This window comes from Octopus sinensis, linkage group LG7, assembly GCF_006345805.1.
Source record: "Octopus sinensis linkage group LG7, ASM634580v1, whole genome shotgun sequence".
NCBI classification, from domain to species: domain Eukaryota; kingdom Metazoa; phylum Mollusca; class Cephalopoda; order Octopoda; family Octopodidae; genus Octopus; species Octopus sinensis.
In genome coordinates, this window is record NC_043003.1 from 72,303,325 (window position 1) to 72,322,101 (window position 18,777).

The window sequence follows — 18,777 nt, forward strand, 5'->3', positions numbered from 1 at the left end:
ATAGGGCTTGGAGTACCTGAATGCCCAGAAGATTTTTTGCTGTGTTTCTTTTTAACTGTTGTTTTCTTCTTCTATTGTGACGTTTTTTTATTGAACTGTTTGCTTTTTTTTCTTCTTCCCTTTTGCTTCCTTTTGAATTCTCTCTTTCCTTTTTTGTGAAATGTTTTGGACTTTATTTATTTTTTAATTTAAAACATGGCAAAAAAATACGGATAAGATTGTAGAGTGGGAGATTGTCCCACCTAAGGAGTGGCTCAGACAGCAAGAGAAGAGGACGGTGATATTGAGAACGTATTCGAAGGTTCTCGACACAATTACCGTCTTCTCCAAGCAGATGATTGAGCAGGAGTTGGCGGAACATCTGCCAACCATTAAGTATATCTCTAGGGGAGTCAAATATGCAACAGTGTGGTTGCTGTTTGGTACCCCAGAGGAGGCTCGCAGTTTTGCGAGCCAGCCCGTGAGGGTAAAGAAATTTTGTTTCTTCCCACTTATTGTGGGAGAAAATTGACGAGAGCCTGAGTCCGTGGTTTGCCACCCGGAATTGAACCCCAGTGGATAGGGGATACTATCCATCGGGGTCCGGGTGACAGCAGAGCCAGGCTCCTCAATGTGAAAATTCTTCCTGTGGCTGATTGGATTGGGTCAAAAGCTGTTTTGACCCTGTGGACCCAATCAGCCATGAATCTGGTTATGCTAGATTTTTTGAAAATGGCCGGGTGTAGGTACCCGGTGATTCTTGAGGGTCCCCCCGGTGTGTCATCGGTGCCTGGAGCCTGGCCATATAAAAAAAAAATGTCCTCAGGAACAAAGCAAAGTCCTGGAGCAGTCAATTGAGACCTCTGTAGAAGAGGGAACGAAGGCGGCTGAGAAGACGGAGGACTCCTCAGGGAAAGGCCGCAAGAGGTAGAAGGTGAGCAACAATGGGTGCTTACCGAAGGATCCTGGGGATGAGGGAGGGGAGGTGAATCTCTCGGTCACGGAGGAGACGCACCCTCTTCAGTTGAGAGGAAAAAGAGGAAGAGGGAGAGAAACGGGATAATGCCGGCAGTCGGTGACATAGCAACGGAATGTCCCGAGACCTTTCCGGTAGGAGTTGTTCCACCGGCTGGGGAATAGACACCGTTGGGAGGGATTGTTCCCCCAATGGTAGAATTGACTACCTCGAACCCGGAGGAAGAGGAACTATTGGTCTTCTTCTACAGAGGCGATGTGTTAGAAGAGGTGGTGGAAAAGCACCATAAGGGAATACCTTTAACCTTCACACAATTTCCCGAATGGCCTCCGCAGAGGTCATAACGGTGTCTGTGGGGTTTTGGCTGCAGTGACTCAATGAGGAATATCGCTTATGGCCGGGCGACGCCGGCTCCGATCCCGCCTTGGTCTTGAATGAGGCGTGGGGGATGATGGAGTATACGGGCACAAGCGATGTTGAGGAGGAATAATGACAAGAGGTTGAAAAGCCTCAGTGTTATAATGTTTAATGTTTATTGCATGTTATTGTGTTTAAGAGGCTTAATGCCCCAATTCTTAAATAGACTATTAGTCCAAAAATTGTAAATCTGAAGTAAGGGGTTCATTACCTAGTTTTGTCTTTTTCTGTGGAAAAAAAAGAAGAGAATAATGTTTTAGAGAAGCAGAAAATCGGCGGGCGTTTTTGTCTTCTCCCATTAATATCATCCTTATCATCATTCACCTCATCAATGTTTTTGTCTAGCCCGCAAGCTACTCTGTATCATGCCTTTATGGCAAAATTTTAAAAATAAAGTAGCTTGCTTACCGACAACATGGTTCTGGATTGAGTCCCACTGCGTAGCACCTTGGACAAGTGTCTTCTGCTATAGCCTCGAGCTGACCAAAGCCTTGTGAGTGGATTTAGTAGCTGGAAACTGAAAGAAGCCCGTCGTATATATGTATATATGTGTGTGTTTGTGTGCGTGTGTGTATGTGTGTGTGCGTGTGTGTGTGTGTGTGTGCATGTGTGCATGTTTGCGTGTCTGTGTTTGTCTCCCCAACATCGCTTGGCAATCGATGCTGGTGTACTTACGTCCCCGTAACTTAGCGATGCAGCAAAAGTGACCGATAGAATAAGTACTAGGTTTACAAAAAATAAGTCCTGCGGTCGATTTGGTCGACTAAAGGCAGTGCTTCAGCATGGCTGCAGTCAAATTACTGAAACAAGTAAAAGAGTAAAAGAGTATGCAGTTATACTTATTTAAGGAGATTAATAAAGAATACAATGGCCAAATATTTGTCATTTCTTTTAAGAAACTTCAAAATTTAATCAGTGCATTGTTCCAAGCAGGAGAATATATTAAGATTTCAATATATCCTTGTAGTTCGTCTGCTACACAGGGGTAAAATTCTTTGTGTCGGACCGTGTAAATATCTCTTATTCTTTGGAGTTCTATAATTGGCAATAATAATACAAACAACTAAGAACTAGACTATTCTACATAACTAGCATAATCTCGCGCTCTAAGTGATTTCAGCATCCAATCTGTCAGTCACATTCACGTTTTTGCAGTTCTCGTAATATGAGAACGAAACAATGTCATTATAATTCTCAGTTTTTCGGGCAATGACCCACAACCCGTCACAGAAATAAACGTAACCTTGATAGTGCTGCTGAAATTTTGAATTAGTGGCACATGATCTGAATATGTGATACAGCAATAATTGAAACAACAGAAAGAAAACAATAAAGACTAAAGCAACGTAAGTAACACCAGCAGTTTACTACCGAAATACGAGACAAAAAATCTATAATGAAATAAATTTGGGTGATGTTTATTCCTCGCTTAAGAGCATTAACAATATAAATGAGGTTGAATTAGTGTCATTCGAGAAATGTGAGAGCCGAAACTGATAGACTTCCTGTACATCTACCTTTCAGTGAAGAGACAACGGCAGCATCCATGGCCCTTTAAATTTCTCAAAGCCTCCAAAATAGATGGGAAGAAAGGAATAAAGCTTTCAGCAAACCCGAAACCTGGTCCGAACACTTGCAACGAAGTGGACTCCGCTAAACGTAACCGAGCATTTGTTGATGGTGTTGAACCGAGTGACAAATTAAAACCTACTTCCTAAGATTTCATAACGCAGGGAACTGGAACGAATGTCGATTTGTCGTCTCTTGCGATGGTCTAATAATTTCGCTAATCAAAATATTCCGAATTATTATTCTCATTCATTAACAAAAAAAAAAAAAAAGAAAACTTTATCCAGACCACAGCTCGCAATAAGTACAATAAACATAGTTTACACAAGCGTAAGTAAATTATTATTCTCGTTCATTTAAAATTAAAGAACAAAAATCTTTATTCAAACCACTCTGCTATCACAAAGCACACAATGATCACGATATACAAATGGTTTGCACAAAAGCAAGTAAATGATGATAATATGATGAGAATCTAACCTTTAAAATAGAATATTGTCAAAGTTAGGCGAATCACCATTCAGTCAGAATTACATATTCAATTTTAAATAGAAATCTTCAATGTAGATGAAATGAAAGGTCGGAACCGTCTACGTACTCCTCTAAATATGAGTTATTTGACCCAAGAGTGCAACCATGATGGGAAAATATGTGAAGGTATTCCAACGCTGGCCACCCCATCTTTCTTTTGTGATTTGCCTATTTAATACAGCATTGTCTGTCTTTTCTTTCAAAGTTGTAGATGAGATGGAGAGGTTTGGCTGTTATTTCTGGCATAACAGTGACTACTTGGTAGCTATCCCATCAACATTAGCACCTTTTGTATTCATTACGGGTACATTGGGTGTGTCAGCCCACACTTCACTGTTTTCTTCTTATTTGATCATTGATGTATTGCTATTTAACCATCGTCATATATCTTGGGCTGTATTGTGTCATGCTGGGCCATCTTAGTATTTGAAACCCTCGGACAAAGCAGTGTACTCAGGTTACTAACCTCTCTCTTCGCACTCAGTGCATTGAGAAAATTATAAGTTCATTTTCAAGGAACATAATCGAAAGCAACTTCAAACATTGCTGACCCGTCGTGCTGTAAAGAGGATACTTTGTGAGTTTCACCCTAGAAAATGAACGTCCTTCGGTAAATTGGTTACCATCATGTACATGAAATATTCGGAGTGCGAATTCAACACTAAGAAACACAGATTTCATTGAGAACTGTTTGCATTCATTAATTCGTTGTAATCAAAATCCTCAGGTCAAGTCTTGTTCATACCCATGGGCCCGGAAACAGGGGAGCAGGGGGTGCAAGCGAACTTCCTTCTACTATTTTTGTGGGAGTGCAAAATCAGAATATGTACCCCTACTTGCTTTTCTCAGATTTAGAAAACAATGCCTAAAAGTGATCTGCAAAAAGGAGTTTGAAATTAGGTTTCTTCTCAAAGAACAAAGAACAAAAATAAATAAACAAACAATAAGATCTTGTAAGTAAAAATGTTTGGACCTGGTTTTGGACCTTTAACAAAACTCATAAAAGTCAGTGTTTTCACCTGACTAAGGAAGGAAAGGAGACAACCAATACTTCGTCAAGTTCCCCATGTTTACTCAGGTGAGAGCTCAGAGAAAGAAAAGCTTCCACCTTAAATGTTTCACTTTCTTGAAAGTGAAACATTAAATAAATACGCGTACACCTTTTTTGTATGTATGTGTGCGTGTATGTGTGTTAGAGAGAGAGAGAGAGAAAGAAAGAGTGAGTGCCGCTTAGTCATTACTCTCTCTCTCTCTCTGTCTCTCTCACACACACATACATAAAAAGGATGTATGCATATGTATTTATGTATGTACGCATACATGACAACACACCCCTTCATCCACTCTTTCTCTCTCTCTCTCTCACTCTCTCTTTCACACACACGAATACATGAATGTATACAAACGTACATACAAAAACACACATGTGCGTGTGTGACTGACAGCAGATACATAGAGCTGAACACGGCACGCAAAAAGTAAAGAAATAAAAAATTGTTACGGAAATCAACAGAGTGAGCAGATTGAAGCGAAAGAATGCCCATATATTTTTGGGCGCCCCATGTTGAATCGCAAAATTATAATATGGTATTTGTGTAATAACGAAATCAAACCTGGAGTGTGTGTGTGTATATTGTAGAGACAGTGGTGTGTGTTTATATTAGAGAGACAGTGGATGAGTGTGTGTGAGGGACAGAGAGATGCATGAAATAAACATGAAATGGAAAAATCGTGTAAGTTAAAGCTCGATAAAAACTATTTTGTACCGAATATTTGATTTTGTGAACTTCAAATATCTCTTATTATAAATTCAATAATAAAAGGAAGTTCAGAAAGTACCGTACTGGGGTCGACCTAATCGACTGGCCCTCTTCCTCGAAATTTCGGGCTTTGTGTCTAGAGTTAAAAAAAAAAAGTAAATTTTCTTGAAAACTTCAATTTATAAAAAAATCTCACTTGCTTAGTAAATATTTCTTAAAGTAATTTATCGTAGATGTTTGCAAATAGCGAATAAAACCTTGAAATGAAAACATTAAAATAGAGATCGAGAGGTTTCGCAAATGAAAACGGAATATTTCGCCTGCAAAGAATTAATATTGTTTTGGTAGTTGCTACGTCAGTACCGTAAGTTGATATTGTAAAGCCTTTTTAAAGAATTGAGCCATGTATATAAAGCATTATTATGTATTTAAAAAAAAAAATAAAGTGAAGAGCTTATCTATCCGAGGTCAAATTATTCATGCATCCCAAATATGGAACCATTTCGCGCAGCCGTTTTCGAGTGAAAAACGATTACACACACACACATACGTACATACATAAACACACACACACACACACGCACACAAGTCTATTTTATATAATAGACATTCTTATTGCATCAGGATATTTGGTTTTACCTTGAGAGTTTACTTTTAATATATACATATGCCCATGCATATATGCATGCTTATATAAATATCTAAAAGTGTGTATGCTTTACGCTCATACACACACACACTGAAATATATAATGAGAGAAAGAAAGAAGCGAAATATGTGTGCGTATGTTTACGAGTGCATGTTTATATGTAGACTAAATGTTTGACCACAAACCTGAAAATGCATTTTACGTTCACCGTAATTATAGGAGTCAGAAATATCTTTCTGAAAGTTTCTGGCAGTAATTATTGAAAACCCCAGGTCCCAGCTACTACAGATGCTACTAGAAGTTAAATATCTTTTCTAAAATATCCTTGCGAAATTTAGTTGATTTCACCAAAAGCTGAACGAAACAGCTACTCGCTTAAAAAAGCATGCTAGAAAAATGTCAGATGTTAGATGTCAGGGGTACAAGTAATTATTTACGGACGACAGAAAAAACTCTTGTAAATTCAATGAAGACACTGAAATAAGACAGGAAAATACCAACGGGAAGCAAAATCAAAATTAAGAAAATATATTTTATAAAACAAACAGAACGCTTGATCTTTTAAAATGAGAGACGGAATATAAAAAAAAATTTTTTAGATATTCGTGCTCAGAATTTTATGATAAATACCGTGATAGCCACGACAGGGATGTAACAATTGCTAGCTAATAAATCAATCACGGTGGAGTTGATGTAACGTATGTCAACTCAGTAAATTAATCGACTGTTTAATGCCAGTTTAGTCTTATTGATAGATGTCTAAAGATGTTAGGCGATATGTTTCTTGTGAAAGGGATACAATATAGTGGTATGACATTACGAAATGCTAATATTTTTGGTGGAAGGTTAGTCCACCACAACCACGTAAAAGAAAATATAATGCAGTACATGTAAGCGTGTACTCAAAGATCTCTGTGATAGATACTGTAATTCAGCGAGACTTTTACTACTTTCAGCTCAAGAACTACAGCCGTGTTGGGCATTGCCGTTAAATAATCCGAGTCTATGCTTCAATAATTTCCGATCTATCTATCTATCTATCTATCTATCTATCTATCTATCTATCTATCTATCTATCTATCTATCTATCTATCTATCTATCTATCTATCTATCTGTATATCTATCTATCTATCTATCTATCTATCTATCATCTATCTATCTATCTATCTATCTATCTATCTATCTATCTATCTATCTGTCTGTCTGTCTGTCTGTCTGTCTGTCTATCTATCTCTGCGTATATTCAACTGAACTTCTCTAAAATTAAAGCATGAAGTACTACTGAAGTGTTTATATTTTCTGTGAATAACTTTAGAAAAATAACTAAATATAATGTATATTTTCACTTTATGAATAAGATTTTAAACAATAGCTTTTTAATACTGTGTCGAGTTAAAAGTTTTGCAATATTTTTATGACTTATTTTCTGTATTCGTCAAGTTCCGACAAAAGCAGCTTATCATTCAAAGTAATAATCGTTGTGCTGCACCGTCTGAAGCCACCTTCAGCTCTTGTCCTTCGCGACTTGGTTTCTTGGTCGAGGAAGTGAGCCATAGATCGGAACAAGTAATAATCCGAGGGAGTTTGGTCCAGATTATATGCCGAGTGTGACATCAATTCAGTTCCCTCAAGTTCTTGGACTTTATTCCGGGTCGTTCGAGCGGGAGTATTGTTGCAGATAACCTCACTTTCTGTTTACCGATGCCGAGTATTTCTGCTATACAGCGGCATAATCTATTTCATTTGTTCGGATTACAGGTTGGCAACGATGGTTCGATCGTCCAAAACTAACTCGTAGTGAATTATTGCCTCGAAAGACAAGAACTGGTATCATCTGGAATCAAAGGACTGGCAGAGAAATGGTTCCAAACAGCGCAAAACGATAGCCTCTACTTTGAATGCTAGACTTCTTCTGTTGTAACTTGATGAATAAAGCAAATAAGCTACAAAGAAATTGTAAAACTTTTGACTCAAGACAAAAGATTTCCCACTATGTTCATTTTGCGTATCTATGGAGGAGTTACACAAGAACTAATTCATAATTGAATAATTAGTTTTAATTCAGTCCTTGTAGTTTTTCCTCTTGCATAATCATCTAAATTGTTGTTGTGTGAATCATACACACATACACACACATACACATCATCTATCAATTACCTTTCTTCTGTATTTGAAAAATACATTAAAATTTACAATGTGTGGAGAAATTACACTAAAATACAAAACTATCAATTTTAAGGTGGGGAGTGTTTTACTAGTACTTTATTTTATCAGCCCCGAAAAGAGTGATGCAGGATTTGAACTCAGAGAGTAAATGACTGCAAAAAACACTACAAGTAAAATGTTTTTCTAAAGCTCTAACGATTTTGCTGCATTGCTATTATTGAAACCGACTTTGTAACAACACAGCAAAGCGAAATAGTACAGCAGCACAGCAAAAAATCTTCACAAGAAAATTACAAAAATATGAAATATATATAAACGCACATTTCAAAACTCATATATAGCACAAATAAATAACAAATATGCAATTGATACGTGACTAAATATCTAAATATAGAGCTTTAAAAAATATTTAAAGCCTGAGGTAATGGGGAAAACACCTTAGCTTTCAAAGGACAGCATAGAGTGTTAAGTACAATGAAGCTAATGACTGTAGGAGAAACCTGGGCAAAAAAAAAACCGACTCCCCAAGGGTTGCATCTCTGGTGAGTGAGTTTTGAATGAAATGCAAATATTTTTTCTTCCCTAAAATATGAAGATTTTCAGAGAAGTTGAACCAAAATAAAATATTTATACCATTTACCACTCTATTATTGCTTCTGTCATGAATGCGATCAATGAATATAGAAGAGTAAAAGTACGTGACCAACTAGTTAGGTTGCTTGACTTGCGATCATTATATCAATGGTTCAATTTCTGGACCGGGCGACGCGTTGTATACTTGAGGAAGGTCTCCATTTCATTCTACTCAGTTGAAAATGCAGCCCTCTCTCTCTCTCCGTTTCTCTCTCCCTCTCCACGTTTCTCTCTCTATCTCTCCCCCAAGAGAAAGAGAATGTCGAGAATGTCTACTCACGAATACATAAGCACTAAAATCAATTAACGAAAGCATGGTAATATCCCCAAGTCATACTTGGTCACGGGTGGCCACTGGTAATTTAATGAATACGAAATGTATACGAAATGGAAACGACAATGTCTTCAAAGATTCACCAGTGATGACTCGTTCAAAATGTAACAGTTTAAATACGTTACTACCAGTGTTAAAACATTGAAGTTGCTGCTGATAAAATATAATAAATATTAGTATCTGTATTCAGTCAATATTCGTTATAAATATATATTTAAACCCAACCTTACGTAAGTTTATCGCTTATATATTTGATTTGCAGGATACTTGCTGTGAATTCGTGTGTTGAAAAATAATTTGTTGTATCTCGAGAAGTCATTATTCCAATGATAAACACAAGCGCTGGTTCTGTTTCATTTCTTTATTAATATTTCTAAAAAAAAACTTTGTCAATTAGTTAACTATCTACTCTGTTAAATAATTCATTGATTAATCGTTGGGTTAAGCAATCGGTTAGCTTTGTCAAAGTCCTTTTGTCGTCATTCGCGACTTCATCGATGATATTCCCTCTCTTCTCCAGGTCTGCTTCAGATCAGCTTGTCTGTCTCTTAGTTTGTAGCTTCTATATTTATATTGTTAGATTTAGGTGAGAGAGAGAGAGAAAAAGGAAACAATGTGTGTGTACATGTGAGAGTGCGCGTTCGTGCATGTGGGCGCTATGGGTGTGTGCGCGCATGTTTGTTTCTGTTTTATAGTATGTGTTAAAGAGAACGTGTCTGAGTTAGTGCGTTAGAGAGAACAAGTGTGTGTGTGTGTGTGTGTGTGTGTGTGTTTGTGTGGATGCGCTGGTTCATATCTGTGTATAGTGTAGATTTTGTGAACGATAGTGTCCGGTAAAACGCTTCTTTCTTTATATCGTTATTTATTTTAAGGTTAGTGCCTATATCTTTTTAAGTACGACTGTTTATATGTGCGCGCATGCGTTTATAGTCAGATGGGTTTTCCATCTTTTGGAGTGACATGGATGGAAATACAATTTAGTCACTTTATCTCTTATTCTAATGACTCAAAGAAAGAAATAATTTGAGTACTGATATGTGAACGTATATATTGTAATTGTTTGAATCTGTTTAGCTCGGGCATTGCCATCTACATTTTATTATACCATGTGATACATACCGACCTGAATTCTATTATGCCATATACGAATATATATCATATGCTGCATTCTTTTGTTCTTTTATCTATTTACTCGGAGTGGCTGTGTGGTAAGTAGCTTGCTAACAAACCACATGGTTCCGGGTTCAGTCCCACTGCGTGGCATCTTGGACAAGTGTCTTCTGCTATAGCCTCGGGCCGACCAAAGCCTTGTGAGTGGATTTGGTAGACGGAAACTGAAAGAAGCCTGCCGTATATATGTGTATATATATATATGTATGTGTGTGTATATGTTTGTCTGTGTTTGTCCCTCTAGCATTGCTTGACAACCGATGGTGGTGTGTTTACGTCCCGTCACTTAGCGGTTCGACAAAAGAGACCGATAGAATAAGTACTGGGCTTACAAAGAATAAATCCTGGGGTCGATTTTCTCGACTAAAGGCGGTGCTCCAGCATGGCCGCAGTCATATGACTGAAACAAGTAAAAGAGAGAGACTGTGGAAATCCTTTTGGCACCGACTTGAAAAATTTTTAGTTGGTTGAATCATCCCCGACACTTATTTTTTAAAAACCTACTACATATTCTATCGGCCTCTTTGGCCGAATCGCTAAGCTACGGAAACATATACACATCAACACCGGTTATCAACAATGGCGGGGACAAACACATACGCAAGCACGTGCATACACACACACACGCAAGCACACAGCATAGTATTAAATTAAGGTGGCCGCACAATTTGTCATTTCGATAAATCAACCATAAACATATATGGCAAATATATTGCTACTGACAGAAAATTAGCTGTTCCACTGAAGCAATGGAGGCACACTGTTGAGAATTCCTATTTGTATTAAACTGTGCAGTCCAGTGGTTTGGATTTGCTTTGCTCATGGGGTAGTCATCTACCCTGTCAGTATATATATATATATAAATATACTTTTACACAGCTATCAGTGGTTTAACTCTTATCTCTAGCAATATATGTGTTTGTAGTACATACAGTCACAATTAGTGAGGAGTAAATTTTAGCTATACTCTTTACTCTTTACTCTTTTACTTGTTTCAGTCATTTGACTGCGGCCATGCTGGAGCACCGCCTTTAATCGAGCAACTCGACCCCAGGACTTATTCTTTTGTAAGCCCAGTACTTATTCTATCGGTCTATTTTGCCGAACCGCTAAGTTACGGGGACATAAACACACCAGCATCGGTTGTCAAGCAATGCTAGAGGGACAAACACACACACGCATATATATATATATATATATATATACATATATACGACGATATTTATAGATTAGACCTTGTCGAGACAAGGCATCATTTTCATCTTTTGAAACCACAAAACAGCTACCTGTCCCTTGAGAGATGGTGGATGATGCGCAATAGGATAAAATACCAGAAATCAATTGGAGTCTGTTATAGGCATAAGCACATACCCATGTATGCGGGCAGTCGAAGGTTTTCAGGTCGTTCCCATGATAAGGTTTATGGAGCTTTGGGTATTACAGGACTGATCAGGAATAGAGTCATCACCAACAACGTACATACAGCAGAGAAGAGATATACACGCTTCTGGTTTAAGAGGAGTGGAATCAGTAAAATGTTAGATAGATACAGGCTGAGACTTAGTCAACCACAGTTGTATCACTTAGATAAGAGAGTGTATGTTGCAAGATTCGAAATATTTACTAATTCTAAAATGCAGCACATGATATATCCTATATATGCATATATTTGCTCCACCATCACCAATATATGCATATGTTTGTCCCCCACCCTACCATCGCTTGAAAACCGATGCTGGTGTATTTGCGTCCCTGTAGTTTCACTGTTCGGCAAAAGAGGTCAATAGAATACGTACTAGGCTTACAAAGAATAAGTCCTGGGGTCGATTTGTTCGACTAAAAGTGGTGCTCCAGCATGGCCGCAGTCAAATGACTGAAACAAATAAAAGAATAAAAGAGTATATACTATGTTGCATATCAATACACAATGTAGACTACATGTCAATATCAGTCTGCATAATGAAGCAAATACTATTTTATTGTTTCTATTTATGTATATAAACGCACAGATATATATATGTGTGTGTGTGTGTGTGTGTGTGTGTGTGTGTGTATGTATGAATGTGTAATGTGTATGCATGTATGTTTAAATATATAGGATAGGAGCACTCCGTCGGTTACGACGACGAGGGTCCCAGCTGAACAGCCTGCTCGAGAAATTAACGTGCAAGTGACTGAGCAATCCACAGAAACGCGTACCCCTAACGTAGTTCTCATGGAGATTCAGCGTGACACAGAGTGTGACAAGGCCGGCCCTTTGAAATACAAGTACAACTCACTTTTGCTAGCTGAGTGGACTGGAGCAAGGTGAAATAAATTGTCTTGCTCAAGAACACAACGTGTTGCCGGGAATCGAACTCACGACCTTACAATCGTGAGCCAAATGCCTTCACCACTAAGCCACATGCCTTGAGTCATTATATATGTTTGAATATATAATGTATGGTGTATATATATATATATATATATATATATATAATATATATATATATACATACATACATATTTTACATATATACTTATGTATATATGTATATATACATATGTGTATATGTATATATACATATAGACACAGGCGCACGCGCACGCACACATACACAAGCCCACACGCACACACATACGAGTAAGTGAACAAACGAGAGAAAATGACACTCAACACATTTTGTAGTAGTTACATATATTTTTAATACCAATTTGATTTAGTTCCATATGACTTAAAATTTCATTAGTGAATAGGACGCGTCCATCTCATCAGGTATCCGGAGAGGAGTGAATGTAACAACATCAAATTTGGTAAAGATTGCTGTCGTTAATGTTTTTATAGTCCATTGAATGACTACTGACTCGCGTCAATAACCCACCCTACCATGTGCAAAGAATACGAAGAATTCATGAGGTTGAATACAGTACATCGGATCTTGACGCTAGAGTGGCACAGCATATTGCCAACTTCCTGTCAAAGCACGTGGGTCTAACAATAGAGTACATGGTGTCGCTTCCACAGCATTAACATCATGTGACATAAGCAAACCAATACAAATGTAACATCTAGAATGATATCTTGAATTTGTCTCATATCTCTCATTCTTCTGATATTTGATGGGATGAGATCTAAGGCAGTGAGCTGGCAGAACCATTAACGTGACTGGTTACATGCTTAACAGCACTTCGTCCTTGTTTCGGTTCTGAGTTCAAATTCTGCCTTGGTTGGCTTTGCTTTTCATCCTATCGGAGTCAGTAAAATAAATACTAATTGAGCACTTGGGTCGACGTAATCGACTTGCACCTCTCCCAAATTGCTGACCTTGTACCAAAATATGAAACTGATATTTGATGAGATGGAGGCGTCATACACCCACAAACGTTAAATCATATGCAGCTGAGGGCTATATATATATAATATATATACATACATACATACATATATATATATATATATATATATATATATATATATATATATTATATATATATATATATAGATATATATATATATATATATAAGCAAAACATTCAAATACTGAGATTTGAAATCAAACGTCACTACTGTTCATATCATTTGTGGATAAATTTTAAAATTGATGATATCACCAGCAGTGACATAGGTGGATCGCAGGTGCAATAGCATTAAATAGCTATGAATTATAAATTTGCACGAAGCGTAATGATGCTTAACCAGCATCTACCTGCTAGAAATAAGAGCTAAAGTCTTAAATTAATCCACCGTACCGCACCAAGATAACAGAGAAAAAACAGTATGCGAGGAAAACAGAATGAATTAAAACATTTAACAGCACAAAATAAAAATATTATGCAATTAGGGATATCCAGACATATGTGTGTGTGTGTATGTGTGTGTGTGTGTGTGTGTGTGTGTGTGTGTGTGTGTGTGTGTGTGTGTGTGTATTTTGTTACTATTGACGTATCAAGAAGTATTTACGGTTGTTTATTCTTCTCTTACTTTCTCTTTATTCTTCTTTACATTCTCAAAAGCCTAGAAGGGGATGTGTGAAAAATCACATTTTTATTTCATACTAGAATGTGGCGAAAACATCTTTATATATAAAAGTGAGGTTGTGTGCTGTCTGTCACCTACGATTTAGATTCCTAACTACTCCCACATTTTGCGGTGCAGTTTAACCAAAACTGGGTAACTTATAGTCGTGATTCATATCGACCCCTTCTGGGTATTAGCGCGCGTCTACGATGAGTCTACGATTTAAAAAAAAATTACCATCATTTTTTTCCATTTTAATGCATTTTCGCTATTATATAAGGGAAGTAACTCTCTAAAAATGTCTACGATGAGTCAACGATTTAAAAAAAAATTTACCATAATTTTTTTTCCATTTTTAATGCATTTTTTTTTGCTATTTCGTGGCTATAACTCTCTAAAAATGCTTATATAGTTATTTCCCTTACACACCCGAGCAACGCCGGGCGATACTGCTTGCAGCAAATAAGAGACGTCAGCTGTTTCCAGTTATCAAATGAAATACTGTAAGATGAAGATCACCGTGTTTGTTTTTGTTTACTTGTTTACTTGTCCATTAAAGCTGTGACTAATCCAACTTATTCAATGAGAATGCAGCAGCTTAAAGAATTACTGGCCTTGATTACAAAACAACTTCAGCACACTTGTATCATGACACATTACAACATATGTACCTGTCCACATACGCGTGCGCACACTCACTATCACATATACATGCATATATATATATACATATAAACATACATCGTTAAAAAAAAATGGAGACAAAGATTTATGAGCATGGTGCATTCGATAAATTACAGGTATTGGTGTGTATGTGTGTATGTATATATGTATGTGTGTGTGTGTGCATGCGCACGCGTGTGTTTATAGTGATTTCATTGGCACTATATTGTTATTAACTTCATTTTCTTCATTTCGTTTTATTTGTTAATGTATTTCGTGTACATAATCTTTGTCGCAATACATACATATACGCACGCACGCACGCACACACGCACACACACATACACACACACACGCATATATATACATATACATACATATATATATATATATATATATAATATATATATATATATATATATATAATATATATATATATATATAATATATTATATATATATTATATATATATATATATATATATATATATAATATATATATATATATATATATATATATATATATATGTAAACTGTATAGGATCTTTTAATAAAAATAGTTTATCACGTGCCCGTTTACAGAATTGTAACCGTGACTGAAGTGTTTGTGCCGGTGAAAACGGTACATTTGTTGTTTCCGATAGCTGGCTGTATAGCAGCATCGATGAAAATCTTGGGGTCTTCGAGAGACGCAACTTTGAAAATTAAACATCAACGATTTGATTGCATTCTTTTCCTCCCATACTTTCTTCTTTTGTAAGTCGTTTCCTTTATAGTTCGTGCTACTACCATCGTCATCATCGTCGTCATTCTTGTGGTCTTTGTAGATTCTATAAAGAGGAGATACCTTGCTTGATCTGGCCAAATGGCGGTTACCACGCACATCAAATTTCCTGCGAATGAATTTCAGTTGAGAGCTGCCACCATTGCTGCTGCCTGTGAAATGTTTTCTCAGCCATTGAATTCTATTCTGGTTTCGTTTGTCGTATCTGGCTTTATAGACATCGGAATGGCAGTGGAAACCACGTTCACCAGCTACTCGCCCCAGATAGCAACACACATTTGGACGGTCAGCATTATCTGCAAAAAGGAATTTGAAAATTATTATAAGAATTTAGAGTACAATTTTCGTCTCAGATTTATGAGCCTGCATTTTCCATAAAAGAAGGGGCAACACTGTGTAATGTACATACTTCAGCTAAAGGACAACGTTGATGGTACTAAAATTTCAACTAGATGACCAGATTACGACCAAAGACCTTGTGTTCCTGCAGGGAGGGAAGTGGGAGTATATTTGCTATTTATTTTCCCAAAGACTTCAAAGAAGAGAAATAAACTAACGAATAATGCAGGAATCTTACACTGAGCTACTACTTAACCCAGGGATTAAATTACTCTGCAGTAATTAACGCGATTAGTGAGAGAGAAGAAGTCTCTTAGTCACAAATACAATGTCCTGCTAATAGCAACTTGAGAACCCTAATATCGTAGTAGGATGTTGATGAAGTTGAAATTGTGTTGTGAACATGATTTACTAGAGATTTATGTTTAAATCTACATCCTTTATCCTGTCCCTGTGACCAAGAACATCTACAGTTGGACAGAGATAAATAATGTGATGATAAGTGAGATTGGGGTAGGTGTGGTTGGGTGGTAAGAAGCTTGCTTCGCAACCACATGGTTCCGGGTTCAGTCCCACTGTGTAGCAACTTGGGTTTCTTTTACTATAGCCTCGGACCCACCAAACTCTTAACTATATATATATATATATATTATATATATATATTATATATATATATATATATATATAATATGCATACAAAATTTAGAAGAATGACCACTAAAGTGGACATCCTTTATGCTAAACATAGAAGTCAAATCGCCATTACCACGAAGAATGTGTTCTCAAGACAAATCTCAGCAAAAAAACCAAAACATTCTTCGTGGTAATGCCGATTTGACGTCTATGTTTAGCATAAAGGATGTCCACTTTAGTGGTCATTCCTCTAAATTTTGTATGTAACACAATTTTTAATCTTCAGATTTTTTAAATATGCTAAGTTACTGGTTTTAATTGATTAATATCAATTTCTACCCTTATTATTTAATTTTATACACACACACACATATATATATATGCAAAATGGGACAAGAACGCAAGCGGCGTACGTACACTTTGTTCTCTTATATATATATATATATATATATACGACGGGATTCTTTTCAGTTTCTGCCTATATGTGTGTGTTTGTCCCCCGCTTCTGCATAACAACCGATGTTAGTTTGGTTCGTCCCCGTAATTTAGCGGTTCGGCAAAACAGCGATAGAATATGTACCAGGCTTTCAAAAAAGGAAGTATTGGAGTTAATTCGTTCTCTTTTAGCGCCTTATAATTTAACACACTCATAATTTAACACATTTCCACTCATTTTCCTTTAGAAATATAAAGAAGGAAAATGTTAAATTATAAGGCACTAAAAGAGAACGAGTCGCCCCAGACACAACAGAATATGTTTCAACACACGACCTCACATAAAGAATCTTGCAAACCAAATCCCAAAACGAAGTACATATACATACATACATACATACATACATATATATATATATATATATATATATATATATATATATATATATATATATTATATATATATATATATATATATATAATATATATATATATATATATAATCTATATATATAATATATATACACATATATATATACATATATATATATGTATGTATATGCATATATGTGTATATATATATATATACATACATAGATACATGCATGCATGCATGCATACATACATACATACATACATACATACATACATACATACACATATATATATGCATATATACATGTGTGTGTGTGTGTGTGTGTGTGTGTGTGTGTGTTTTGCAAATAAGTATATATATACATATGTAAAGGCTAAGCGAGTGTGAGAGTGTAACTAAAGACGCTGTCTGCGGAGAATATTTGAAAAAATCCTGCAGTAATTGTTCCAGTTGTAAGAATATAAATAAATTTAACTTAATTTAATCCATTCATTTACTGCAAATCGGTTTGCAGTCATGCTTGACATTGCCTTCATCGGTTCCGCCGAGCATATCAAATATCTTGCCTATTTTCTATATATAGTATTATTCCACATTATTTTATATGATATCAAAGCAAGTTGTGGAATAATAAAGAAACGTTTAATGATTGGGAATAGAATGAAAGACAGCTTGAATAAACTGTCAGAAGGAAAGTAATGTTTTGTCAGGAGAAAATTTGCTATTCACGCATGTTTACATAAATATATTGATATATCACAAGTATATGCATACAGACACGCATGCATATGAGATAGACATACAGATAGATAGATAGATAGATAGATAGATAGATAGATAGATAGATAGATAGATAGATAGATAGATAGATAGATAGATAGATAGATAAGTTTCTTTATTATCCACACAGGGCCGAACACAGAGGGGACAAATTACAATGTAGAGCTACTCTTTTCTATTCGAAACGAAAAAAAAATGTTCGATCAAAAGGGATCCTGTAAAAAAGCAATCAAAAGAGATCGTGTATCACAGAAAATATCATAAATGTAAAAAAACAGATTAGGTTTATCCGTGGAAAGAAAAGCCTACGGAAAAGGCCACGGTAGCCTCAGGCACGGAGGGAAAAAGCACATGAGTGCAAAGTGCTCTCTCTCTCTCTTTTCGATTTACAAGATCATGCTCAAAGTGGTTTCGTCATTCGCGCGTATCATCTTTTGCTACATTCACCCATCTTTTCTTGAAACTTTCACGAGACAAAACTTGCCTCTCTATTCTCACTTTCCTTTTCAAGTGGTACTTGAAAAAAGTTGATGAGCGATTGGCCAGAAAGGAAAGTGTTTGTTTCTAAACTTTCACTCGAGTCCAC

At 36.4% G+C, this 18,777-nt stretch overlaps 1 protein-coding gene across 1 annotated transcript in view; it reads right to left on the reverse strand.

Annotated features, from left to right (window-relative positions):
- Nucleotides 1-15,363: 15,363 nt before the first annotated feature.
- LOC115214538 overlaps nucleotides 15,364-18,777 on the reverse strand; it is an 88,054-nt gene continuing 84,640 nt past the window's right edge. The window contains exon 3 of the mRNA XM_029783748.2: nucleotides 15,364-15,924. Within this exon, the coding sequence (XP_029639608.1) occupies nucleotides 15,392-15,924 (533 nt within the window). The 3' untranslated portion in view covers nucleotides 15,364-15,391. The remainder of the gene's footprint in view (nucleotides 15,925-18,777) is intronic.